This window comes from Pseudophryne corroboree, chromosome 5 (genome assembly GCF_028390025.1).
Source record: "Pseudophryne corroboree isolate aPseCor3 chromosome 5, aPseCor3.hap2, whole genome shotgun sequence".
NCBI classification, from domain to species: Eukaryota; Metazoa; Chordata; class Amphibia; order Anura; family Myobatrachidae; genus Pseudophryne; species Pseudophryne corroboree.
This window is the reverse complement of record NC_086448.1, coordinates 399,049,752-399,076,249: the sequence shown is the minus strand read 5'-3', so window position 1 is coordinate 399,076,249 and position 26,498 is coordinate 399,049,752. Positions and strand designations below refer to the sequence as shown.

At 47.9% G+C, this 26,498-nt stretch overlaps 1 protein-coding gene across 3 annotated transcripts in view; it reads left to right on the top strand.

The window, feature by feature from the left end:
* The window catches only part of PTPN3 (protein tyrosine phosphatase non-receptor type 3), a 1,027,556-nt gene that overhangs the window by 518,556 nt on the left and 482,502 nt on the right, over nucleotides 1-26,498 (top strand). For all 3 annotated transcript variants that reach the window (XM_063922728.1, XM_063922729.1, XM_063922727.1), the window contains one exon: nucleotides 24,238-24,372. In XM_063922728.1, the coding sequence (XP_063778798.1) occupies nucleotides 24,238-24,372 (135 nt within the window). The remainder of the gene's footprint in view (nucleotides 1-24,237; nucleotides 24,373-26,498) is intronic.

Below are 26,498 nucleotides of genomic sequence, written 5' to 3'. Positions count from 1 at the left end.
CAGGGAATGGCTGTTGTTCCCAACGACGCAGATATCGGAGGTGGGTATCAGAGTAGTTGCTGAACGGTTGAGGTTCTGTGTTTTCCTGTGGAAAGAGGTCTGAGGATCCAGAGTCGGATCAGATTTGCAGTGACAATCCATCAATATGTGCTGTTGATGAAGAAGATGGTGCGGCCTAAGAGGCTTTTCAGTGAGCAGATCAAATGCCAGAGTGGTTTTCACGGGGCCAGTTGGAAATGTGGTCCGGGTGTCACCTGCACATGCGCCAGAATATAATCCTAATGGCCAGGATATCGCTCCTGTGGTGTCTGCTCAGTTCTAACCTCCTAGAGGGATGAAGGTTCAGAATCCAGGTGGAGATCCTGGTGTCCATGCATGCAGATATCCGAGACTGGGGAGCAGTCCTTGCAAGGAAAGTATTTCCAGAGGAAAAGGTCAAGCTGGGAAGCTTGTCTGCAATAAGCTTTCTTGGATTAAGAGCTATTTTCAGTGAACATATGCTTAGTGATCTGCCCGTGTTAATTATGTCGGACGACTTGACAGCAGTGGTGTAAGTATGCCGCTAGGGCGGAACATGGAGCAAAGCGGCATACTTGATGCCGTTAAAGTTTTCAGCTGGGTGAAAGGACTGGTAAACACTATTTCTCTGACGTCCTAGTGGATGCTGGGAACTCCGTAAGGACCATGGGGAATAGCGGCTCCGCAGGAGACTGGGCACAACTAAAGACCCTCCTCCAGACCTCAGTTAGAATCTTGTGCCAGGCTGAGCTGGATGCACACTAGGGGCTCTCCTGAGCTCCTAGAAAGAAAGTATATTTAGGTTTTTAATTTTACAGTGAGATCTGCTGGCAACAGACTCACTGCAGCGAGGGACTAAGGGGAGAAGAAGCGAACCTACCTAAGTGGTGGTAGCTTGGGCTTCTTAGGCTACTGGACACCATTAGCTCCAGAGGGATCGACCGCAGGAACCGGCCTTGATGTTCGGTCCCGGAGCCGCGCCGCCGACCCACTTACAGAGCAAGAAGCAAGAAGTGTTCCGGAAAATCGGCGGCAGAAGACTTCAGTCTTCACCAAGGTAGCGCACAGCACTGCAGCTGTGCGCCATTGCTCCTCATGCACACCTCACACTCCGGTCACTGCAGGGTGCTGGGGGGGGGGGGGGGCAATATTAAGACCTTGGCTGGCAAAATAATCACAATATATAGTCCCAGAGGCTATATATGTGATAAATACCCCTGCCAGAATCCATAAAAAAGCGGGAGAAAAGTCAGCCGAAAAAGGGGCGGGACTATCTCCCTCAGCACACTGGCGCCATTTTCTCTTCACAGTGCAGCTGGAAGAAAGCTCCCCAGGCTCTCCCCTGTAGTTTTCAGGCTCAAAGGGTTAAAAAGAGAGGGGGGGGGGCACTAAATTTAGGCGCAATATTGTTTATACAAGCAGCTATTGGGGAAAATTCACTCAGTTATAGTGTTAATCCCTACATTATATAGCGCTCTGGTGTGTGCTGGCATACTCTCTCTCTGTCTCCCCAAAGGGCTTTGTGGGGTCCTGTCCTCAGTCAGAGCATTCCCTGTGTGTGTGCGGTGTGTCGGTACGGCTGTGTCGACATGTTTGATGAGGAGGCTTATGTGGAGGCGGAGCAGATGCCGATAAATGTGATGTCGCCCCTGTGGGGCCGATACCAGAGTGGATGGATAGGTGGAAGGTATTAACCAACAGTGTCAACTCCTTACATAAAAGGCTGGATGACGTAACAGCTGTGGGACAGCCGGCTTCTCAGCCCGCACCTGCCCAGGCGTCTCAAAGGCCATCAGGGGCTCAAAAACGCCCGCTCCCTCAGATGGCAGACACAGATGTCGACACGGAGTCTGATTCCAGTGTCGACGAGGTTGAGACATATACACAATCCACTAGGAATATCCGTTGCATGATCCCGGCAATAAAAAATGTGTTACACATTTCTGACATTAACCCAAGTACCACTAAAAAAGGGTTTTATGTTTGGGGAGGAAAAGCAGGCAGTGTTTTGTTCCCCCATCAGATGAGTGAATGAAGTGTGTGAAAAAGCGTGGGTTCCCCCGATAAGAAACTGGTAATTTCTAAAAAGTTACTGATGGCGTACCCTTTCCCGCCAGAGGATAGGTTACGCTGGGAGATATCCCCTAGGGTGGATAAGGCGCTCACACGTTTGTCAAAAAAGGTGGCACTGCCGTCTTAGGATACGGCCACTTTGAAGGTACCTGTTGATAAAAAGCAGGAGGCTATCCTGAAGTCTGTATAGTGCTGCTGCAGCGTCGTCTGTGACCCTGTCAGACAGGGATACTATTTTGCTAACATAAGAGCATATTAAAGACATCGTCTTATATATGAGGGATGCACAGAGGGATATTTTGCCGGCTGGCATCCAGAATTAATGCAATGTCCATTCTGCCAGGACGGTATTAGAGACCCGGCACTGGACAGGTGATGCTGACTTTAAAAGGCACATTCTGCCTTATAAGAGTGAGGAATTGTTTGGGGATGGTCTCTGGGACCTCGTATCCACAGCAACAGCTGGGAAGAAATTTTTTTTACCTCAGGTTTCCTCACAGCCTAAGAAAGCACTGTATTATCAGGTACAGTCCTTTCGGCTTCAGAAAAGCAAGCGGGTCAAAGGCGCTTCCTTTCTGCACAGAGACAAGGGAAGAGGGAAAAAGCTGCACCAGTCAGCCAGTTCCCAGGATCAAAATTCTTCCCCAGCTTCCTCTGAGTCCACCGCATGACGCGGGGGCTCCACAGGTGTAGCCAGGTGCGGTTGGGGGCGCGTCTCGAGAACTTCAGCGTCCAGTGGGCTCGCTCACAGGTGGATCCCTGGGTTCTGCATGTAGTATCACAGGGATACAAGCTGGAGTTCGAGGCGACTACCTCTCGCCGTTACCTCAAATCAGCAAGCTGTACTTACAGCAGGTGAAAATCAAGGTACCCCTCCTTCAACAAGGCCGGGGTTACTATTCCACAATGTTGTGGTACCGAAACCAGACAGTTCTGTGAAACCCATTCTAAAATTGAAATCCTTGAACACTTATATACGAAGGTTCAAGTTAAAAATGAAATCGCTTAGGGCGGTTATTGCAAGCCTGGACGAGGGAGATTACATGGTATCTCTGGACATCAAGGATGCTTACCTGTATGTCCCCATTTACCATCCTCACCAGGAGTACCTCAGTTTTGTGGTACAGGTTTGTCATTACCAATTCCAGACGTTGCCGTTCGGTCTTTCCACGGCACCGAGAGTATTTACCAAGGTAATGGCCGAAATGATGATACTCCTTCGAAAAAAGGGAGTTTTTAATTATCCCGTAATTGGACGATCTCCTGATAAAGGCGAGGTCCAAGGAGCAGTTATTGGTCGGGGTAGCACTATCTCGGGAAGTGCTACAACAGCACAGCTGGTTCCTACGACACGTCTACTGTTCCTGGGGATGGTTCTGGACACAGACCAGAAAAAAGGGTTTTTCCCGGAGGAGAAAGCCGAGGAGCTGTCATCTCTAGTCAGAGGCCTCCTGAAACCAAAACCGGTGTCGGTGCATCACTACACGCGAGTCCTGGGAAAAATGGTAGCTTCCTACGAAGCAATGCCATTCGGCAGGTTCCATGCAAGAGCTTTTCAGTGGGACCTGTTGGAGAAGTGGACCGGATCGCATCTTCAGATGCATCGGCTGATAACCCTGTCTCCAAGGACCAGGGTATCTCTGCCGTGGTGACTGCAGGGTGCTCATCTTCGAGAGGGCCGCAGATTCGGCATACAGGACTGGGTTCTGGTGACCACGGATGCCAGCCTTCGAGGCTGGGGGGCAGTCACACAGGGAAAAAACTTCCAGGGACTATGGTCGAATCAGGAGATTTCCCTACACATAAACATTCTGGAACTGAGGGCCATTTACAATGCCCTAAGTCAAGCAAGACCCCTGCTTCAAAACCAGCCGGTACTGATTCAGTCAGACAACATCACGGCGGTCGCCCTTGTAAACCAACAGGGCGGCACAAGAAGCAGGATGGCGATGGCAGAAGCCACAAGGATTCTCCGATGGGCGGAAAATCATGTGTTAGCACTGTCAGCAGTGTTCATTCCCGGAGTGGACAACTGGGAAGCAGATTTTCTCAGCAGACACGACCTCCACCCGGGAGAGTGGGGACTTCATCCAGAAATCTTCCAAATGATTGTACACCATTGGGAAAGGCCACAGGTGGATATGATGGCGTCCCACCTCAACAAAAAGCTAAAAAGATATTGCGCCAGGTCAAGGGACCCTCAGGCAATAGCTGGGGACGCTCTGGTGACACCGTGGGTGTACCAGTCGGTGTATGTGTTCCCTCCTCTGCCTCTCATACCCAAGGTACTGAGAATAATAAGAAGGAGAGGAGTAAGAACTATACTCGTGGTTCCGGACTGGCCAAGAAGAGCTTGGTACCCAGAACTTCAAGAAATGATCTCAGAGGACCCATGGTCTCTGCCGCTCAGACAGGACCTGCTGCAGCAGGGGCCCTGTCTGTTCCAAGACTTACCGCGGCTGCGTTTGACGGCATGGCGGTTGAACACCGGATCCTAAAGGAAAAAGGCATCCTGGAGGAAGTCATTCCTACGCTGATTGGGGCTAGGAAAGATGTGACCGCACAACATTATCACCGCATATGGTGAAAATATGTTGCTTGGTGTGAGGCCAGGAAGGCCCCAACAGAAGAATTTCAACTGGGTCGATTTCTGCACTTCCTACAGTCAGGAGTGACTATGGGCCTAAAATTGGCTTCCATTAAGGTCCAGATTTCGGCTCTGTACATTTTCTTCCAAAAAGAACTGGCTTCACTGCCTGAAGTTCAGACTTTTGTTAAGGGAGTGCTGCATATTCAGCCTCTTTTTGTGTCTCCGGTGGCACCTTGGGATCTCAACGTGGTGTTGAGTTTCCTAAAGTCACATTGGTTCGAGCCACTTAAAACCGCGGATCTAAAATATCTCACGAGGAAAGTGGTCATGCTTTTGGCCTTGGCTTCGGCCAGGCGTGTGTCAGAATTGGCGGCTTTGTCATGTAAAAGCCCTTATCTGATTTTCCATATGGATAGGGCAGAATTGAGGACTCGTCCCCAGTTTCTCCCTAAGGTGGTATCAGCGTTTTACTTGAACCAACCTATCGTAGTGCCTGCAGCTACTAGGGACTTGGAGGATTCCAAGTTACTGGACGTAGTCAGGGCCTTGAAAATGTAAGGTTTCCAGGACGGCTGGAGTCAGGAAAACTGACTCGCTATTTATCCTGTATGCACCCAACAAGCTGGGTGCTCCTGCTTCGAAGCAGACGATTGCTCGCTGGATTTGTAGCACAATTCAGCTTGCGCATTCTGCGGCTGGACTGCCGCATCCTAAATCAGTGAAAGCCCATTCCACGAGGAAGGTGGGCTCTTCTTGGGCGGCTGCCCGAGGGGTCTCGGCTTTACAACTTTGCCGAGCTGCTACTTGGTCATGGTCAAACACGTTTGCAAAATTCTACAAATTTGATACCCTGGCTGAGGAGGACCTTGAGTTCTCTCATTCGGTGCTGCAGAGTCATCCGCACTCTCCCGCCCGTTTGGGAGCTTTGGTATAATCCCCATGGTCCTTACGGAGTTCCCAGCATCTACTAGGACGTCAGAGAAAATAAGATTTTACTCACCGGTAAATCTATTTCTCGTAGTCCGTAGTGGATGCTGGGCGCCCATCCCAAGTGCGGATTGTCTGCAATACTTGTATATAGTTATTGCCTAACTAAAGGGTTATTGTTATGAGCCATCTGTTCAGAGGCTCAGTTATGTTTCATACTGTTAACTGGGTATAGTATCACGAGTTATACGGTGTGATTGGTGTGGCTGGTATGAGTCTTACCCGGGATTCAAAATCCTTCCTTATTGTGTCAGCTCTTCCGGGCACAGTATCCTAACTGAGGTCTGGAGGAGGGTCATAGTGGGAGGAGCCAGTGCACACCAGGTAGTCCTAAAGCTTTCTTTAGTTGTGTCCAGTCTCCTGCGGAGCCGCTATTCCCCATGGTCCTTACGGAGTTCCCAGCATCCACTACGGACTACGAGAAATAGATTTACCGGTGAGTAAAATCTTATTATTAGCAGTTTTCGGTCCGGATGTGAACGACGGAGAAATAGATTCTTCTGCAGATGCGATCTCCGTCAGGGAGATATACAGTCGTAATCGAGAAGTTTCACTGAAGCGACAAGTCTTTGAGGAGTGCCTCAATTGGACATGTTGGCATCTCGCCTCAACGAGAGATCTCAGGGATATTGTTCCAGGTCAGGGGACACTCAAGCTATAGCAGTGGACGTCCTCGGGACACCTTGGGTGTTTTCAGTCGGTCTATGTGTCCCCTCCGTTTTCACTCTTCTGAAGGTGATAAACGTAAGACGAACAAAGGTTCAGGTGATCTTCATTGTTCCGGTCTGAACATGGAGGGCTTGGTATCCAGTTCTTCAAGATTTACTCATAGAAGATCCCTGGCCTCTTTCTCTACATGAGGAACTGTTACAGCAAGATCCGGGCGTGTATCAAGACTTACTGCGGCTGCGTTTGGCGGCGTGGCAGTTGAACCGCCATATCATAGCCAGAAAGGGTATTCCCAGTGAAGTCATTTCCACTTTTCTTCAGGCTAGAACATGAGTAACGGCAAAGCCTTACCACCGTGTTTGGAGAAAATATGTGTCTTGGTGTGAATCCAAGAAGGCTACTATGGAAGCTTCAGCTGGGTCGTTCTTCTCCATTCTTTGCAAGCAGGTGTGGGTGCAGGCCTAAAGTTAGGCTCCATTCAAAGGCGGTTTTGGCCTTATAAATTTTCTTTCAAGAAAGAATTGACGACCTTTCCGGAAGTTCGGACCTTCGTAGAAGGAGCACTGCACATCCATCCTTCATTTGTGCCCCCATTGGCACCGTGGGGACCTTGACATGGTGTTGAGTTTTCTTGTGTCACAATGATTGGAACCTTTCTTAAAGGTTGTGTTAAACTTTCTCTCTTGGAGAGTGGTCAAGCTTTTGGCTTTGGCGTCCGCAAGGCGGGTGTCGGAAGTAGCGGCTGGGTCTCACAAGAGCCCCTGTTTGATCTTCCAGGTGGATAGAGCGAAATTGAGAACTCCGATAATAGTTCTGCCAACAGGGGTTTAGGTGTTTCGCAGAAACCAGCCTATTTGATGCCTGTGGTTACTTAAGCTGATTCAAGGTCTCTCGATGTAGTCAGAGCTTTGAATATGTATGTCGCTAATTTGGCTCAGATTGCGGAAACAGAGGCTTTGTTTGTCCGGTATGCTCCCAGCGTGATTGGGTCGCCTGCGTCTCTGCAGTCGGTTACACGCTAGATCTGTCATCCGATTTGGCGTGCTCGTTCTACAGCTGGATTGCCGTTACCGAATTCGGTGGTGACCCATTCTACTAGGAAGGTGGGCTTTTCTTGGGCGGATGCCCGAGGAGTCTCGGCGATTCAACTTTGCAGAGCGGATACTTGGTCGGGTTCAAACACTTTTGCTAAGCTCTACAAGTTTGATACCCTGGCTGATGGGGACCTCATGTTGCTCAATCGGTGCTGCAGAGTTGTCCGCACTCTCCCGCCCGGTCTGGAGCTTTGGTATAAACCCCATGGTCCTTACGGAGTCCCCAGCATCCTCTAGGACGTAGGAGAAAATAGGATTTTAATACCTACCGGTAAATCCTTTTCTCTTAGTTCATAGAGGATGCTGGGCGCCCGTCCCAGTGCGTACTGTGTCTTCAGTTATTGGTTATGGTTACACTCTTGTGGTGTTTCTTTTCTGTCAGGCTGTTGCTGATGTTGTGCATGCCATGGCAGGCGGTGTCTTATTATTGGTTGTGTTGACACACTGGTTGTGTTACATATTCTCTCAGCATGTGGCTGTGTATTTTTCATGCCGTTGGCTGGTACTCTTTTGAATGCCACGTTCTGCGGTATGTTCGTGGTGTGAGCTGGTATGACACTCACCGTGTTTAAACAATAAATTATTTCCTCGAAATGTCCGTCTTCCTGGACACAGTTTTCTAACTGAGGTCTGGAGGAGGGACATAGAGGGAGGAGCCAGTTCACACCCATTCAATGTCTTATAGTGTGCCCATGTCGCCTGCGGATCCCGTCTATACCCCATGGTTCTTAGAGTCCCCAGCATCCTCTACGGACTAAGAGAAAAGGATTTACCGGTAGGTATTAAAATCCTATTTTTACAGGGAGGCTGCTGGCGACAGCCTCCCTGCAGCGTGGGACTGAGGAAGGGGAGCAGTGTCCGCCCTGCGGGGTCTTGAGCCACTGCACCCGCTGACTGGACGTTGATCTCCAGAGGGGTCTGATCGCGCCCCACCGCAGGGGAACGCTTGCCCCGGCAGCCAGCCGCCACCCCCTCAGGATGCTGAAAATAGGCGAGTGAGTCACTGTCCCCCCTTGCAAGTGGGGGAACAGTGTGAATGTAGGAGGCTAGTGGGTCGGAGCGCTGTCTTAACCGCGCTCCTGGAAGGTCCAGCGGTACTGCGCTAGGGGGGGCCCTGGGCCAGCTCCGGACCCAAAACTGACCACAAGCAGCCTGTCGGGGTCAAAGGATCCAAGCCAGCTTGAACTCCTCTGGCCAGTATAATCTGCATAGAGCGGGAAGACAGCGCCATTGAGGGGGCGGACCTTCTCCTCAGAGCGGACCCAGCAGCATTCAGTGCCATTTTCCAGCCTGCAGCTCAAGTGGAGGCCAGGTTTCTCCTGTTCAACTCCAGCTATCTGTACGGTACCAGGGAGTTGTAGAGGATGGGGGAGACTGTGTTAAGGCTGTGTCACCTATTAAGGGACACAGTCAGTGCGGGTTTAGGGTTTCCCTATACTATAACAGCGCTGTGTGTGGGTTGGCTCCAATCTCTGTGTCTCTCTGCCATTCTTGTGGGGGTGGGGGGGTGGGGGGAAACTCTCTCTGCCCAGTACCCTCTGTGTTTGTGGGGTGTTTGAGGTTGTATGTCAACATGTCTAAGGACACTGTTTCATATGCTGCAGAGGAGTTGTCTTCCCAGGAAAACCCCATTCCATGTAATCAGGATTGCACTGTTTTAGCGCAGATCCCAGCTAGAGAGCCAGAATGGCTAGTCTCTCTGAGGGGGACTATTTCTCAGATTTCTGATGGGGTTGCCAGGACTGAGCATGCCACTCAGGTCCTCCAGTCCTCTATGGTGGTATGGTCTGACACTGCCTCCTTGGGGTCCCCTGCGGTACATTCTCAAAAACGTGCGCTGGCAATTATGCAGGATGACATGGACACCGACTCTGACGCTGCAGACGGTGACGGGGATGTGTTGAGGGGGACGGCATCACTTGCCAAGGGGGTGCAGTTGATGATTGAGGCTGTCAGGGATGTTTTACACATTTCAGACACAACTCCGGAACAGGTGAAGGAGGCCTTTTTGGCATTATTTTTACAGATAATAAGAACCCCCCCCCCCCCCCTCACCTTCCCGGCATCCAAAGATTTAAATGCTATCTTTGAAAAGGCTTGGGAAGCTCTGAAAAAAGAAATTCCAGATTCCCAAGAGGGTCTTGGTAGCTTTTCCCTTCCCAGAGGACAATACAAAGAGATGGGAGTCGACGCCTCTGTCTCCAGGCTGTCCAAACAGGTGGTATTACCGGTCCTGGGATCCACCACGTTAAAGGACCCGGCAGATCGCAAGGTGGATGCTACGCTGAAATCCATTTACACGGCTTCAGGGGCTATATTGCGGCCTACTATTGCCTGTGCTTGGATTGCTAAAGCTATTGCCAGGTGGTCAATCACTCTGCAAGAGGAATTGACTACGCTGGATAAAGGTGACGTTGATTTATTTTTACGTAATATTCAAGATTCTGCAGGGTTCCTGGTGGATTCCATGAAGGACCTGGGTTCCATGGCTGCGGGGATCTCCTCCATGTCCGTCTAGGCTCGCAGGGGTCTCTGGCTGCGCCACTGGTCTGCGGACGCGGAATCCAGGAAGTGTGTGGAAGGCCTACCATATAAGGGTCAGGCTCTCTTTGGGAAGGCTCTGGATGCGTGGATTGCCATGGCTACTGCGGGTAAGTCTCCTTTTCTCCCCTCAGCTGCTCCGCTATGAAGAAGCCTTTTTCATCGGCCACGTCACAGTCCTTTTGGCCCGCGAGGTATAGAAAGAACAAGCCTTCAAACACCTTCTATAGAGGTGGTCGTGCCAAAGGAAAGAAACCTGCTCCCACAGGTTCCTAAACCCAGAAGCCTGCTTCTGATACCCCTAAGTCCACCGCATGACGGTGGACAGCTAGGCCTGGAGGAGGGTCAGGTGGGGGCAAGCCTCCGGCAGTTCAGCCATGTTTGGGTGTCGTCCAGTCTGGACCCCTAGGTCCTGGATATAGTGTCCAGGGGGTACAGACTGGAGATCCAAGATCCCCCGCCTCACCGTTTCTTCAAGTCAGGCTTGCCAGCTCTACTGGCGGACAGAACAATTCTTCTGGAGGCCATCAGAAAGTTGGTGGTGTCAGAGGTAATTGTTCCAATTCCGCCTCAACAGCGGAACAAAGGTTATTATTCAAACCTTTTTGTGGTACCAAAACCGGATGGTTCGGTATGGCCTATCCTGAACTTAAAGTCTTTGAACCCTTATCTCAGGAAGTTCAAATTCAAGATGGTCATCTCAGGACTGGTGGAGTGGAAGTTCCTGTTGTCTCTGGACATCGAGGATGCATACCTCCACATTCCCATTTGGTCGCCGCATCGGGCATATCTCAGGTTTGCACTGTTGGACGATCACTATCTGTTCCAGGTGCTGCCGTTTGGCCTCTCCACAGCACCAAGGATCTTCACCAAGGTGATGGTGGAGATGATGGTTCTCCTCCGCAAGCAGGGGGTGAACATAATTCTGTATCTGGACGATCTCCTGATCAAGGCGTCATCCAGGGAGAGGTTGTTGCGATCCATTGTGCTCACGATACAGCTGCTCAGGAAGCACGGATGGATCCTGAACCTTCCAAAGTCTCATCTGGAGCCGACAAGGAGGCTGTCTTTCCTGGGAATGATCCTCGACATGGCAGTGCAGAGGGTATTTCTCCCGTTGGAGAAAGCGTTGGTGATTCAAACAATGGTCCGGGATGTCTTAAAGCCTACCCGGATATCGGTTCATCAATGCATCCACCTTTTGGGGAAGATGGTTGCTGCCTACGAGGCTCTGCAGTACAGCAGGTTTCATGCTCGACCTTTTCAGCTGGACCTCTTGGACCAGTGGTCCGGCTCTCACCTACACATGCACAATAGGATACGCCTGTCTCCAATAGCCAGGATTTCACTCCTCTGGTGGCTACAACTTCCACACCTTCTTGAAGGCCGATGGTTTGGAATTCAGGACTGGATCCTTTTAACCACAGATGCAAGTCTAAGAGGTTGGGGAGCAGTCGCTCTGGGGGAAACCTTTCAGGGAAGGTGGTCGAATCAAGAATCCCTTCTCCCAATAAACATCCTGGAGCTAAGGGCCGTGTACAGTGCCCTTCTGCAAGCAGCAAACCTACAGGATCAGGCTGTTCAGGCGCAGTCGGACAACCTGACCACAGTGGCCTACATAAACCGACAAGGTGGAACGAAGAGCAGGGCTGCCATGTCAGAGGTGTCAAAAATCCTCCTCTGAGCAGAAAGGTACGCGGTGGTGATGTCAGCAATCTTCATTCCGGGTGTAGACAACTGGGAAGCAGACTTCCTCAGCAGACATGATCTCCATCCAGGAGAGTGGGGCCTCCATCCATAGGTTTTCGAGGAGGTAACCGGTTTGTGGGGGGTTCCTCACATAGACATGATGGCCTCCCGCCTCAACAAGAAGCTTCGGAGGTACTATTCCAGGTTGAGAGACCCACAGGCAGTGACGGTGGACGCACTGGTTACACCGTGGGTGTTCACGTCAGTGTATGTGTTCCCTCCACTTCCTCTGATACCAGAAGTTCTTACAACTGGTAAGAAGAACAAAGGTTCTGGCAATCCTCATTGCTCTGGACTGGCCAAGGAGGGCTTGGTATGCGGATCTACTGCTGGAAGGTCCAAGGCCGTTACCTCTTCGGGAGGATCTGCTAATGCAGGGGCTGTTCGCTTATCAAGACTTACCACGGCTACGTTTGACGGCATGTCGGCCAGATCTTAGCTCGGACAGGTATCCCGAGTGCAGTCATTCCTACCCTGATTCAGGCTAGGAAAGGGGGTAACGTCTAAACATTACCATTGTATTTGGAAGAAATATGTTTCTTGGTGTGAATCAAGAAAATTTCCTGCGGTGGAGTTTCAACTTGAACGTTTTTCTCCTTTTCCTGCAAGCAGGTGTGGATATAGGACTGAGATTGGGCTCCATCAAGGTCCAGAACTCTGCTTTGTCCATCTTTTTTCAAAAACAATTGGCTGTCCTTCCTGAGGTTCAGACCTTTTTGAAAGGGGTTCTGCACATCCAGCCTCCCTTTGTGGTGCCAACTGCACCCTGGGATCTTGATGTGGTGTTGCAGTTCCTGCAGTCTGCTTGGTTTGAGCCTCTTCAGGAGGCTGATCTCAAGTTTCTCACGTGGAAGGCGGCCACTTTGTTGGCCTTGGCTTCTGCTCGACATGTGTCGGAATTGGTGGATTTTATCTTGTAAAAGTCCCTATCTGATCTTTTATGAAGACAGGGCGGAACTTAGGACTCGTCCACAGTTCCTGCCTAAGGTTGGTATTGGCTTTCCATATCAACCAACCTATTGTGGTATCAGTGGCTACTGACTCCTCAATTGCTTCAATGGCCTTGGATGTTGGGAGGACTTTGAAGATTTATGTGAAGACAGCTCGTCATAGGAAAAGTGACTCTCTGTTTGTCCTCTATGATCCCAAGAAACTTGGGTGTCCTGTTTCTAAGCAGTTGATTTCACGCTGGATCAGATACACTATCCAGCATGCTAATTCCACGGCAGGATTGCTGTGTCCGAAATCTGTAAAGGCCCACTCTACTCGTAAGGTGGGCTCTTCCTGGGCGGCTGCTCGGGGTGTCTTGGCTGTACAACTCTGCCAAGCAACTACTTGGTCTGAGTCGAACACGTTTGAAAAGTTTTACAAGTTCAATACTTTGTCCTCTGATGACCTCAAGTTTGGTCAAGCAGTGTTGCAGGAGCCTCTGCGCTCTCCCTCCCGTACTGGGAGCTTTGGTACATCCCCATGGTAATAATATGGACCCCAGCATCCTCTAGGACGTAAGAGAAAATAGGATTTTGGTTACCTACCGGTAAATCCTTTTTTCGTAGTCCGTAGAGGATGCTTGGCGCCCGCCCAGCGCTACGTTTTCCTGCATTGGTTTTTATGGTTCAGTACTGCCTGGTTCTTAGGTAAGTTCTGCGTTATGTACTGTTTCAGCTGTTGCTGAGTTGTGTCGGCATGTTAGCCGGATTTGCCTGTTGGTTGAGCTGGTATGAATCTCGGCACTATCTGTGTAATTCCTTCTCGAAGTATGTCGTCTCCTTGGGCACAGTTTCTAGACTGAGTCTGGTTGGAGGGCCATAGAGGGAGGAGCCAGCCCACACTATTAAACTCTTAAAGTGTCAATAGCTCCTGGTGCACCCTTCTATATCTCTACGGACTACGAGAAAAGGATTTAACGGTAGGTAACCAAAATCCTATTTATACATCATACACTAATATACACACACATAGCACTGTAATCCATGATCTCTGTTATACTGCATATTTAGGGTTACCACCTCATCCCTTTACTTCTGGACACTTATTAATTACACAGGTTCTGTGGCTGATTAAAACCAGGTGTAATGTAGTTGCGATGTCAGCCAGCCACAGAACCTGTGTAATTGTGTCCAGAATTAAAGGGATGAGGTGGTAACCCTATGCATATTACATCACTTTCTCATACGTCCTAGAGGATGCTGGGGATGCTTCAAGAACCATGGGTATAGACGGGATCCACAGGAGACATGGGCACTTTAAGACTTTAAATGGGTGTGAACTGGCTCCTCCCTCTATGCCCCTCCTCCAGACTCCAGTTAGATTCTGTGCCCAGAAAGACTGGTCACACACTGAGGAGCTCTCCTGAGTTTCTCGGAAAAAGACTTTTGTTAGGTTTATTATTTTCAGGGAGACCTGCTGGCAACAGGCTCCCTGCATCATGGGACTGAGGGGAGAGAAGCAGACCTACTTCTCTGAGTTCAAAGGCTCTGCTTCTTAGGCTACTGGACACCATTAGCTCCAGAGGGTTCGATCACTTGGTCCGCCTAGCTGCTTGTTCCCGGAGCCGCGCCGTCACCCCCCTCACAGAGCTGGAAGATAGAAGCCGGGTGAGTATGAGAAGATCAGAAGACTTCAGTGACTCCCTCTGTGTCTCTCTAACAGGCTTCATTGTGGGTCTGTCTCCTATAGCCCAAGTGTGGTTGTGGGTGTCGGTATGTGTGTGTCGACATGTCTGAGGCTGAGTGTTCTTCCCAGGAGGAGGCTGGAGTGGGGACAGATAAGTCTGGGAGAGTGACCGTGTCGGCACCGCCGACGGACAATTGGGTAAATATGTTGAGTGTTTTGAATGCAAATGTGTCTTGGTTGTCTAAAAAATTAGATAAATCTGAGTCTAAGAACCAGACATGGAGAAAGTCCATGGAGGATGCTTTGTCACAAGCTCAGACCCCTTCGGGGTCACAGAAACATGCATTTACCCAGATAGCTGATACAGATACCGACACGGACTCTGATTCCAGTGTCGACTATAGTGATGCCAGATTAAATCCAAAACTGGCTAAAAGCATTCAATATATGATTGTGGCGATAAAAGACGTGTTACATATCACGTAGGACCCTACTGTCCCTGATACTAGGGTCTGTATGTATAAAGGAAATAAACCTGAGGTAACGTTTCCTCCCTCTCATGAACTGAATGCGCTTTTTGAAAATGATTGGGGAAATCCTGACAAGAATATATAGGTTCCCAAAATAATTCCAGTGGTATATCCGTTTCCATTTGGGGACAGGGAAAAGTAGGAGTCAACCCCCACGGTAGACAAAGCTTTGTCGCGTCTATCCAATAAGGTGGCGCTTCCGTCTTCTGACATAGCAGCCCTAAAAGATCCTGCGGATCATAAGCAGGAAAATACACTAAAATTCATTTATGTCACTGCAGGGTCACTACTCAGGCCTGCCGTTGCTTCGGCATGGGTGAGTAGCGCTATTGAAAAGTGGGCAGAAAACTTGTCATCTGAGATGGATACCCTAGACAGGGATAGCGTGCTTTTGACTTTGGGTCATATCAAGGATGCTGCAGCATATTTAAAAGAAGCTGTACGGGATATTGGCCTTTTGGGATCAAGGACCAATGCCATGGCAGTCTCAGCAAGGAGAGCATTGTGGATTTATCAATGGAATGCTGACTCTAAGAAGGCGATGCAGTCGTTACCGTTTAACGATATTGTCTTGTTTGGTGACGGCCTCACTGATCTGGTATCTACAGCTACCGCGGGTAAGTCGTAATTTTTACCTTATGTTCCTGCACAACAGAAGAAAACGCCTCACTATCAGATGCAGTCCTTTCGGCCCAAGAAATACAAAAAAGGACGAGGATCCTCCTTCCTTGCTGCGAGAGGAAGAGGAAAGGTAAAAAGGTCACCGGCTGTGGCAAGTTCCCAAGAGCAGAAGTTCTCTCCGGCTTCTAACAAATCCACCGCATGACGCTGGGGCTCCTCTGCGGGAGTCCGCACCAGTGGGGGCACGTCTGAGGCTCTTCAGTTAGGTCTGTATGCACTCGGACCTGGATCCTTGGATATTAGAAATAGTAGGCCATAGGTAGAAATTAGAGTTTCAGGACGTGCCCCCTCACCGATTTTTCAAATCGGCCTTGCCAGTTTCTCTTCCGGAAAGAGAGGTGGTATGCGCTGCGATACTAAAGCTGTGTCAAAATCAAGTCATTGTCACGGTACCCCCGTCACAACAGGCGGATGTGTTTTATTCGAGTCTGTTCGTGGTGCCGAAGCCGGATGGCTCGGCCAGACTGATTCTGAACCTAAAATCTCTCAATTTCTTTCTAAAAATATTCAAATTCAAGATGGAATCTCTCCGACCAGTGATCTCCAGTCTGGAGGAGGGCGATTTTATGGTGTCGGTCAACATAAAGGATGCCTACTTACATGTTCCCATATATCCTCCACATCAGGCATACCTGAGGTTTGCTGTTCAGGATTGTCATTACAGGTTGAGTATCCCATATCCAAATATTCCGAAATACGGAATATTCTGAAATACAGAATTTTTGGAGTAGGACAGAGATAGTGAAACCTTTGTTTTCTGATGGCTCATTGTACACACACTTTTTTAATACAAAGTTATTAAAAATATTGAATTTAATGATCTTCAGGCTGTGTGTATAAGGTGTATTTGAAACATAAATGCATTCTGTGCTTAGACTTGGGTCCCAACGCCATGATATCTCATTATGGTATGAAATTATTCCAAAATACGGAATAATCCGATATCTAAAATACTTCTGGTCCCAAGCATTTTGGGTATGGGATACTCAACCTGTACCAATTTCAGACGTTGCCGTTTGGTTTATCCACGGCTCCGAGGATTTTCACCAAGGTTATGGCGGAGATGATTCTCCTGTGCAAACAGGGAGTCACAATTATCCCGTACTTGGGCGATCTCCTTATAAAGGTGAGATCCAAGGAACAATTGCTGAAAAACGTTGCACTCTCTCTGACGATTCTGCAACAACATGGTTGCCTCCTAAACTTGCCAAAATCACAGTTGGTTCCGACGACACGGTTGTTGTTCCTGGGTATGATTCTGGATACAGAATTACAGAGAGTTTTCTTCCAGTGGAAAAGGCTCTGGAAATACAGAACATGGTAAAACAGATTCTGAAACCGGCAAGAGTGTCGATTCTTCAATGCACTCGGTTGCTGGGGAAGATGGTGGCGGCCTACAAGGCCATTCAGTATGGCAGGTTCCATGCCAGGGTGTTTCAGTGGAACCTGCTGGACAAGTGGTCCGGGTCTCACCTGGACATGCACCGGGAAATATTCCTATCTTCCAGGACCAGGATCTCCCTTCTGTGGTGGCTGCACAGTTCTCACCTTCTGGAGGGACGCAGGTTAGGGATTCAGGATTGGATCCTGGTGACCATAGATGCAAGTCTCTGAGGCTGGGGAGCAGTCACACAGAGGAGAAATTTTCAGGGAAAATGGTCAAGCCAGGAAGTTTGTCTGTACATAAACATTCTGGAGTTAAGGGCCATTTACAATGGCATTCTGCAAGCGGATCATCTTCTTTGCGGTCTGCCCGTCTTGATTCAGTCAGACAACATAACAGCAGTGGCGTACATAAACCGCCAGGGCGTAACAAAGAGCAGAGCGGCAGTGGCCGAGGCAACGAGAATTCCTCACTGGGCGGAGAAACATGCAAGCGCTCTGTCAGCGGTCTTCATTCCAGGAGTGGACAACTGGGAAGCAGACTTCCTCAGCAGACACGATCTCCATCCAGGAGAGTGGGGTCTTCATCAAGAGGTCTTTGCAGAAGTGACAAGTTGTTGGGGAATTCCTCAAATAGACATGATGGCGTCCCGCCTCAACAAGAAACTTCAGAGGTATTGTTCCAGGTCAAGGGACCCTCAAGCGATGGCAGTGGACGCCCTAGTGACACCGTGGGTGTTTCCGTCGTTATATGTGTTCCCTCCACTTCCACTCATTCCAAAGGTGATAAAGATCATAAAAAGAACAAGGGTTCAGGCGATACTCATTGTTCCAGACTGGCCAAGGAGGGCATGGTATCCAGATCTTCAGGAGTTGCTCATAGAAGATCCCTGGCCTCTTCCTCTACGAGAGGACCTGTTACAACAGGGTCCGTGCGTGTATCAAGACTTACCGTGGCTGCATTTGACGGCATGGCGGTTTAGCGCCAAATCCTAGCCCGGAAGGGTATTCCCAGTGAAGTCATTCCCACACTTCTTCAGGCTAGAAAATAAGTAACGGCAAAGCATTACCACCGTATTTGGAGGAAATATGTGTCTTGGTGTGAATCCAAGAAGGCTCCTACGGAGTAATTTCAGCTGGGGCGTTTGCTCCATTTTTTACAAGCTGGTGTGGATGCGGGCCTAAAGTTGGGCTCAATTAAAGTACAAATTTTGGCCTTATCAATTTTCTTTCAGAAAGAATTGGCCTCCCTTCCAGAACTTCAGACCTTCGTGAATGGCGTACTACACATCCAACCTCCATTTGTGCCCCCCAGTGGCGCCATGGGATCTGAATGTGGTGTTGCAGTTCCTGCAATCTCATTGGGTTGAACCTTTGCGTAAGGTTGAGTTAAAGTTTCTTACTTGGAAAGTGGTCATGTTGTTGGCCTTGGCTTCCGCAAGGTGGGTCTCTAAATTGGTGACTTTGTCTCCGAAAGTCCCTATTCAATCTTCCATGCTGATAGAGCAGAGATGAGAACTCATCAGCAATTTTTGCCAAAGGTGGTTTCATTGTTTGACGTAAACCAGCCTATTGTGGTGCCTGTGGCTACTGACGCTTTGGCGGAATCAAAGTCTCTCGATGTGGTCAGAGCTTGGAAAATCTATGTCGCCAGAACGGCTCAAATTAGGAAAACAGAGGCTCTGTTTGTCCTGTGGGCTCCCAACAAGATTGGGGCTCCTGCTTCCAAGCAGACTATTACACGTTGGATCTGTAATACGATTCAGCAAGCTCACTCTACGGCAGGATTGCCGTTACCAAAATCTGTGAAGGGTCATTCTACCAGAAAGGTGGGCTGATCCTGGGCGGCTGCCCGTGGGGTCTCGGCATTACAGCTTTGCCGAGCGGCTACTTGGTCGGGAACAAATACCTTTGCAAAGTTTTACAAGTTTGTTACCCTGGCTGAGGAGGACCTCTTGTTTGGTCAATCGGTGCTGCAGAGTCATCCACACTCTCCCGCCCGTTCTAGAGCTTTGGTATTGACCCTGTGGTTCTTGAAGCATCCCCAGCATCCTCTAGGACGTATGAGAAAATAGGTTTTTAATACCTACCGGTAAATCCTTTCCTCTTAGTCCGTAGAGGATGCTTGGCGCCCGTCCCAGTGCGGGCTTTATCTGCAGCTTGGTTGTAGTTATGCTCATGTTGAGTTAAGTTCAGTCAGTCTGTGACTGTTGGTGGTCATGCCGTTGCATGCGTTGTTGTTGAATGCCATGTTGTACGGCGTGGTTTGTAGTGTGAGCTGGTATGTATCTCACCTTAGTTAAAAATGTTAAATAAATCCTTTTCCTCGAAATGTCCGTCTCCCTGGGCACAGTTCCTATAACTGGAGTCTGGAGGAGGGGCATAGAGGGAGGAGCCAGTTCACACCCATTTAAAGTCTTAAAGTGCCCATGTCCCCTGCGGATCCAGTCTATACCCTTGGTTCTTGAAGCATCCCCAGCATCCTCTACAGACTAAGAGAAAAGGATTAACCGGTTGGTATTAAAATCCTATTATTATACCTCATACACTGTCATATCTACGCAGCAACGTAAACAATGATTTGTATTATACTGTACAATGGAGGTCATTCCGACCCGTTCGCACGCAGTGGTTTTTTGGAATGCTCATGCACGGCGGGCGCTATGCTCGACGTTACCCGGCTACAGGGGTCGCCGGGTTACATTGCGGCTTCCGTCGGAAGCGGTCGCAGCAGCGACCGCTAAGAAGATTGACAGGAAGGAGGGCGTGGATGGGCTTTTCTGAACCGTTGGAAGAGTGTTTTCGGGGAGTGGTGAGTAAAACTCAGGCGTGTCCAGGACAACGGAGGGCGGAGGAGTGACGTCAAAACCGGGCTCATCATCGCTGGATCCATCACACAGGTTAATTATGTCCAGGCCTTGTCTACTTCTGCATGAATTTTTTTTAGCTTAGCAGGGCTGCACAAGCGATCGCAGCCCTGCTAACCTAAAATACACTCCCCCATAGGTGTGGACTATTGTTCACAGCAGCAGCTAAAAGTTGCTGGCTTCGATCACCTCGGAATGACCACCAATATCACTATCACCCATCATATGGCACATACGTCCATGTATTTTGCTGCATAATTTATCATCACGCTACTTCTAACGCTGCACTTTTCCCATTCAAGGCAATATAATCACGATTTGTATTTCAGTATACTGCATATCCTATCATTGTTATTTATCTTGCTATATATTATATACACATGCAGCCTTGTGATGCCTGATATGTGTTATGCAATATAATAAAAGGATAATGCTGACCCTCACCTCTATGTGGGGATTTCAAGTGTTTTGCCTGCCTGCGGCCACTAGATAGCACCTGGTGGAACAATTCAAGTGGTGTTACATTTGGACGTGCACAGCCACAAGTGCTGAAATTACTGTGATGATGTTCTGTAAATTTGACAGGCTGGTAAATAGGTCTGTATATTATCTCAAACCGTGTAACATGTACAAACTCAAATGCAGTCCCTGATGTGTATTCTACTGTATATAGGCTACAATGGCAAAGATTGATGCCCCCACAGCACTAATAGCGCCGCCACCCACACATGCCGACACTGCTGCCCGCACTGCCGACTCCCACCCACTGCTGGCACCCCTGCACTGGGGACACTGCCAGCACTCCTGCACTGAGGATACCTGCCGACACTGCCGGCACTCCTGCACTGAGGACACCTCCAGCACTCCTGCACTGCCGGCACCCCTGCACTGAGGACACTTCTGGCACTCCTGCACTGAGGACACCTCCAGCACTCCCGCACTACCGACATTTCTGGCACTCCTGCACTGAGGACACCTCCTGCATCTTGGCAAGCTTCTTGGCACCAAATCTACTTGGAGATTTGCCGTAGAATGTCCACTTTTTCATTCTGCTATTTATTCACAGAAAACACAGTAGAGTGTGTTAAATACGACTGGAGTATGAAGTCCACTATAAGTGTAAACTAACTTGTACACAATCCAGTCTCAAGTTCCAAGAGGTTGTCTAAAATGTTAATTCAAATGATTGGTCAGCTTTATGCATGTCACAGGTTCACAGCTTGTGGGTACAGTACTGGCTAGCTGATCTCTGCAGCTTTTAAACACAGCAGGGGTGAAGCCTGCAGTTTAGGGAACACACCTTGTCTACCCAAGTGTAACTACAGTTTGTTTACCAAGGAACTAGGTCTCAAGCTTTAAACAAAGCCATAAAGATAAGGCAATCAGCCTCTGCTAGAATCACTAATAACCCCCAAAGTGAAAGCTGAGACTCAATCCACTCTGGTTTTGATGATCTGAATGTTGTCTTTCTTTCCCTTATTTTATACTGTATCTTGAGATACAGTACACTACGTATTTTTACACACTGCAAGATAACACACAAAATTAGCAAGAGTTTGAGCAAAATCATTTCTAATATGAAGAAGGTGAATAAAGAAATCAGGGAGATACAACAGTATACTAAACTACATAGTGTAAAGACAAGATGAGCAGTATACTGTAGTGTTCTGAAAATGCCACCTGCTGTCTGAAAAGCAGTACTGCACTGTATTTCAGTCTTTTTACACGTCTAGACATTGCACAGATAATCTCGTGCCATGAATGGCAGGCCATGGCAGAATTTTCAGTAAGGTGTATGTGGACACATCTGTAAGTGGTAAGTGGCTAAAAAAAATAGAATATAAGATAAATTACGACAACCAAAAAGATGAAATATTGAACACATTTTTCTCATCAGTGTTTACTAGAGAGAACCAGATTGTGGGATTAGTGAGTAACAATAACAATAGTATTAATAAAGGCCAATTGCTTAATACTTATCTGTCTGAGGAAGTAGTTTGTAAACAATTTTAAAAAATTAAGACTAATGAATTTCCTGGTCCAGATGGCCTACATCCTAGGGCACTGATGGAGCTAAATGCTGAAATAGCAAGGCCACTGTATCTGATTTTCACTGAGTCACTTAGATCAGGCATGGTACCAAAGGACTGGTGTATAGCGTCTCTTCAGAGCAATTTATTTAAACTGGAAGTTTGGGCAATGAAATGGTGTATGAGATTTAAAATGTAATGTTATGCATTCTAAGAATAAACTTACAACCTACCAACTAAATTGGGAAAAATATGGGAAACTGTATTAGAAAAGGATTTGGGGGTATTAATTGATATAAAGGGGCAATATGCGATGTTATCATGTGAGTTGTTACTAAGAGACCTCTACACAAAATGTGCAGACACCCGCTAAGGCTTAATAATAATAATAATAATAATTATTATTATTACTACCAGTTATTTATATAGTGCACACATATTCCGCAGCACTTTAAAGAGAATATTTGCCCATTCACATCAGTCCCTGCCCCAGTGGAGCTTACAATCTATATTCCCTATCACATGTACACACACATTCACACTAGGGTTAATATTGTTAGTAGCCAATTAACCTACCAGTATATTTTTGGATTGTGGGAGGAAAATGGAGTACCCGGAGGAAACACGCAAGTGCTGGGAGATAATACAAACTCCACACATTTAGGCCATGATGGGTATTGAACCCATGACCTCAGTGCTGTGAGGCAGTAATGCTAACCATTACACCATCCATACTGCTTAAGTAGAGGACATTTCATACTCCGCACAGGAAGGGATTCTTCACTGTAAGGGCAATTCAAATATGGAATACATTGCCAGAGAACGTTGTAATGGCGGACTCAGTCAATGCATTTAAAAGTGGGTTAGACAAATTCCTAATGGAAAAAGATATATGAGGATATAGCCTTTTAACCTAAATAGAATAGTGAATGCAATATAACTCAGGTTGAACTTGATAAACTACTAGTCTTTTTCCAACCTCACCGATGTTACTTTCCACAGTCTCCTAATGTGGAAAGTCCTCCCGCCCCTCCCCTTCCCCCCACCGACTATGTTACTTTCCACTGTCTCCTACGGTGGAAAGTGCTTCACCCCCCTTTCCCCGTGAACATCGCTGGGCACAGGAAAATAGCTCGGTGTGTATGCACTGAGCTATTTTCCTGCCAGCGATGTTCACGATCATCACTGTGCATACACGCTGGGCAAAAACGCTGTGTGTATGCACCTTTTGCAGTATTATTTGCACACCAACTTTCAACGTTATAAGTTGGGTGTGGGTAATCATTACACTGTTAGATTATTCAAGAATAGTGCACAGCATCTTCTACATTGGTGACAGTGGTCATAGAAATGTAAACTGCCATCTTCCCTGGAAACCTCTTCAATATATAATTGTTAATAGAGTGATCGTGTTCATTCTTGGGTGCAGGGCTGTTTCTAGACAATTTAGCTCCCAGTGCGAACACAAAAAAATCCCCTGCATAGACATTGTAAAAATAAAAAATTTCTGTGCACCCAAAAAGGGGTTTGGCCTCACTGCAATGGGTGTGGCATTGCAGAAGACACTACATTACACCAACATATTAGTGTCCCTCACACCATATTATGCCCCACATAGACAGTAATGCCCCTTGCGCCATATCTATGTCTCACACAGACAGTACTGCCCCTTGCATCCATATTTATGTTCCACACAGTAATGCCTCTTAGAATTATGCCACTGTGCCACACTACCTAACTGCTCATTGTCAGGGGTTTCATGATACTGCTGCCCCCACCACAGTCTCGGCACTCTTGCGTTGTTCGTGCCTGCCAGATTTGTAAATGTCCCTCCCAAAATGGCTTCCGCCTCATCTAGCAACCTTCATAAGTGTCTCCTCTGCGACGGGGACATTTTCAACAGTATTATGTGCGAACGGCCATAATACTGTCTGAAAGAAACAGTGGCTGTGACTGCAGTGACTGCGTCTCGCCCGGCCCTAGAAACAGCATTCCCTGGGTGCAAGGATCACATGTTCACATAACTATGAGTCGCTATCTCTTGCTTTGATTATATCAATGCATTTTGTTTTTGACCGATCAAGGTTATTTACAGGAGTCACCACTCTAAAATGATGTCATTTTCATGAAAATCAGTTCAGTAGTTTTTGCGCCAACTTGGAACAAACAGATAGACACAACGTTCTTATAATATTAGTGTAGATAATATTCAAAGTTTCCAATATATATTTATATGCTTATTTTGTTGCTTGTTCGTAGGAGATCATGTTAATAAAAACTCTTAACAATGCTTAAATAAGCCATAATCATGCCATCGAGCATGCCATTATAAATAAAATATTCTCTTTTTTACTTCAGTATTTGCAAGACTAATGATCATTCATCAATTTTTTATGATGGTTTTTTTAGGTCTGCCAGTAGCCAGCTCTGCAGAAAAGTTATCGGTGGCATGGTATGGAACACAGATTTACGAAGATCTGTGTCGGCGGAACACCTTGAGACAAAAAGCCTTCCTTCTCGCTCTCCTCCTATTACGCCAAATTGGTAAATAAACTGCTTTAAGCACACTAAACATGAAGTACTCATATCACCTGTGATTTTAAAATCTGTCAAGAAAGAACTTAAAAAACATGTAGAATTATTATTATTTTTTATTATTATTAGTATGAATTGTAGTTGGTAAAAGTGTCACTATTCTTAATCTTCTAATCAACATGCTACTGTATGACTGGCATGCTGGTAAGTGATATTTTTACACATTAGGGGGTATATTTACTAACAGTTATTTTTTTTAGGGTATTTTTAGTCAATTAGCAGTCAATATTGCAAATAGGGTATTTATTAAAGGAACAACTGACTGTGAATTGACCTAAAACCCCACTTAGAACAATGACCCAAACATCGATGTTTCAACAGTGTGAAATTCAGAAAATGGGTATATGCTTCTCTCGGCAATCAGTGCTTATCCAAAATATGAATTGCATTTCCCGGTATACAGGTATGCCAGGAATTTCAATTCATATAAGGGCTAAGTGACTGTTGGCTGAGAGGTCCAGGGTTTACCTGTTTCAGCCAGTCAGTACTTTCCCATTGTTTTCAATGGGTAAGCGTCGGACTTATTTAGTTATTCGATAAGTACTATACAGTAGTGTACAGTACTTATCCGTGGGCTAGGGAAATAGATTTTTATTTTATTTTCCCAAGCCTCCAGAGATTTTATTGGAGATGAATACCGACCGGCGCACCATGTACAAGGTGAGTATGTAATGTGACAGGTGCCAACATGCCGGGGCTGTCTGGCTGGGACCTGTAGTTCCCCTGTAAGGGACAATATTCTTAATTTCTCTGACGTCCTAGTGGATGCTGGGGACTCCGTAAGGACCATGGGGAATAGACGGCTCCGCAGGAGACTGGGCACATCTAAAGAAAGATTTAGGACTATCTGGTGTGCACTGGCTCCTCCCCCTATGACCCTCCTCCAAGCCTCAGTTAGATTTCTGTGCCCGGCCGAGCTGGATGCACACTAGGGGCTCTCCTGAGCTCCTAGAAAGAAAGTATAGTTTAGGTTTTTTATTTTACATTGAGACCTGCTGGCAACAGGCTCACTGCAGCGAGGGACTAAGGGGAGAAGAAGCGAACCTACCTAAGTGGTGGTAGCTTGGGCTTCTTAGGCTACTGGACACCATTAGCTCCAGAGGGATCGCACACAGGACCCGACCTCGTCGTCCGTTCCCGGAGCCGCGCCGCCGTCCCCCTTACAGAGCCAGAAGCAAGAAGGTCCGGAAAATCGGCGGCTGAAGACTTCTGTCTTCTCCAAGGTAGCGCACAGCACTGCAGCTGTGCGCCATTGCTCCTCATGCACACCACACACTTCGGTCACTGATGGGTGCAGGGCGCTGGGGGGGGGAGCCCTGAGCAGCAATTTTAACACCTTGGCTGGCAAAACTGACACCATATATAGCCCCAGAAGCTATATAGGTGTAAATTACCCCTGCCAGAATAACACAAAAAGTGGGAGAAAGCCCGCCGAAAAAGGGGCGGAGCCATCTCCCTCAGCACACTGGCGCCATTTTCCCTCACAGCTCCGCTGGAAGGATCGCTCCCTGGCTTTCCCCTGCAGTCCTGCACTACAGAAAGGGTAAAAAAGTGAGGGGAGGCACTAAATTTAGGCGCAGTATATATATAATACAAGCAGCTATAGGGGAAAACACTCTGTATAGTGATATCCCTCTGTTATATAGCGCTCTGGTGTGTGCTGGCATACTCTCCCTCTGTCTCCCCAAAGGGCTTTGTGGGGTCCTGTCCTCTGTCAGAGCATTCCCTGTGTGTGTGCTGTGTGTCGGTACCGCTGTGTCGACATGTATGATGAGGAAAATGATGTGGAGGCAGAGCAAATGCCTGTAAATGTGTTGTCACCCCCTGAGGGGTCGACACCTGTGTGGATGGACTTATGGAAGGAATTACGTGACAGTGTCAGCTCCTTACATAAAAGGTTTGACGACATGGGACAGCCGGCTACTCAGCTTGTGACTGTTCCAGCGTCTCAAATGTCATCAGGGGCTTTAAAACGCCCGCTACCTCAGATGGCAGACACAGATGTCGACACAGATACCGACTCCAGTGTCGACGACGATGAGACTAGTGTACCCTCCAATAAGGCCACCCGTTAC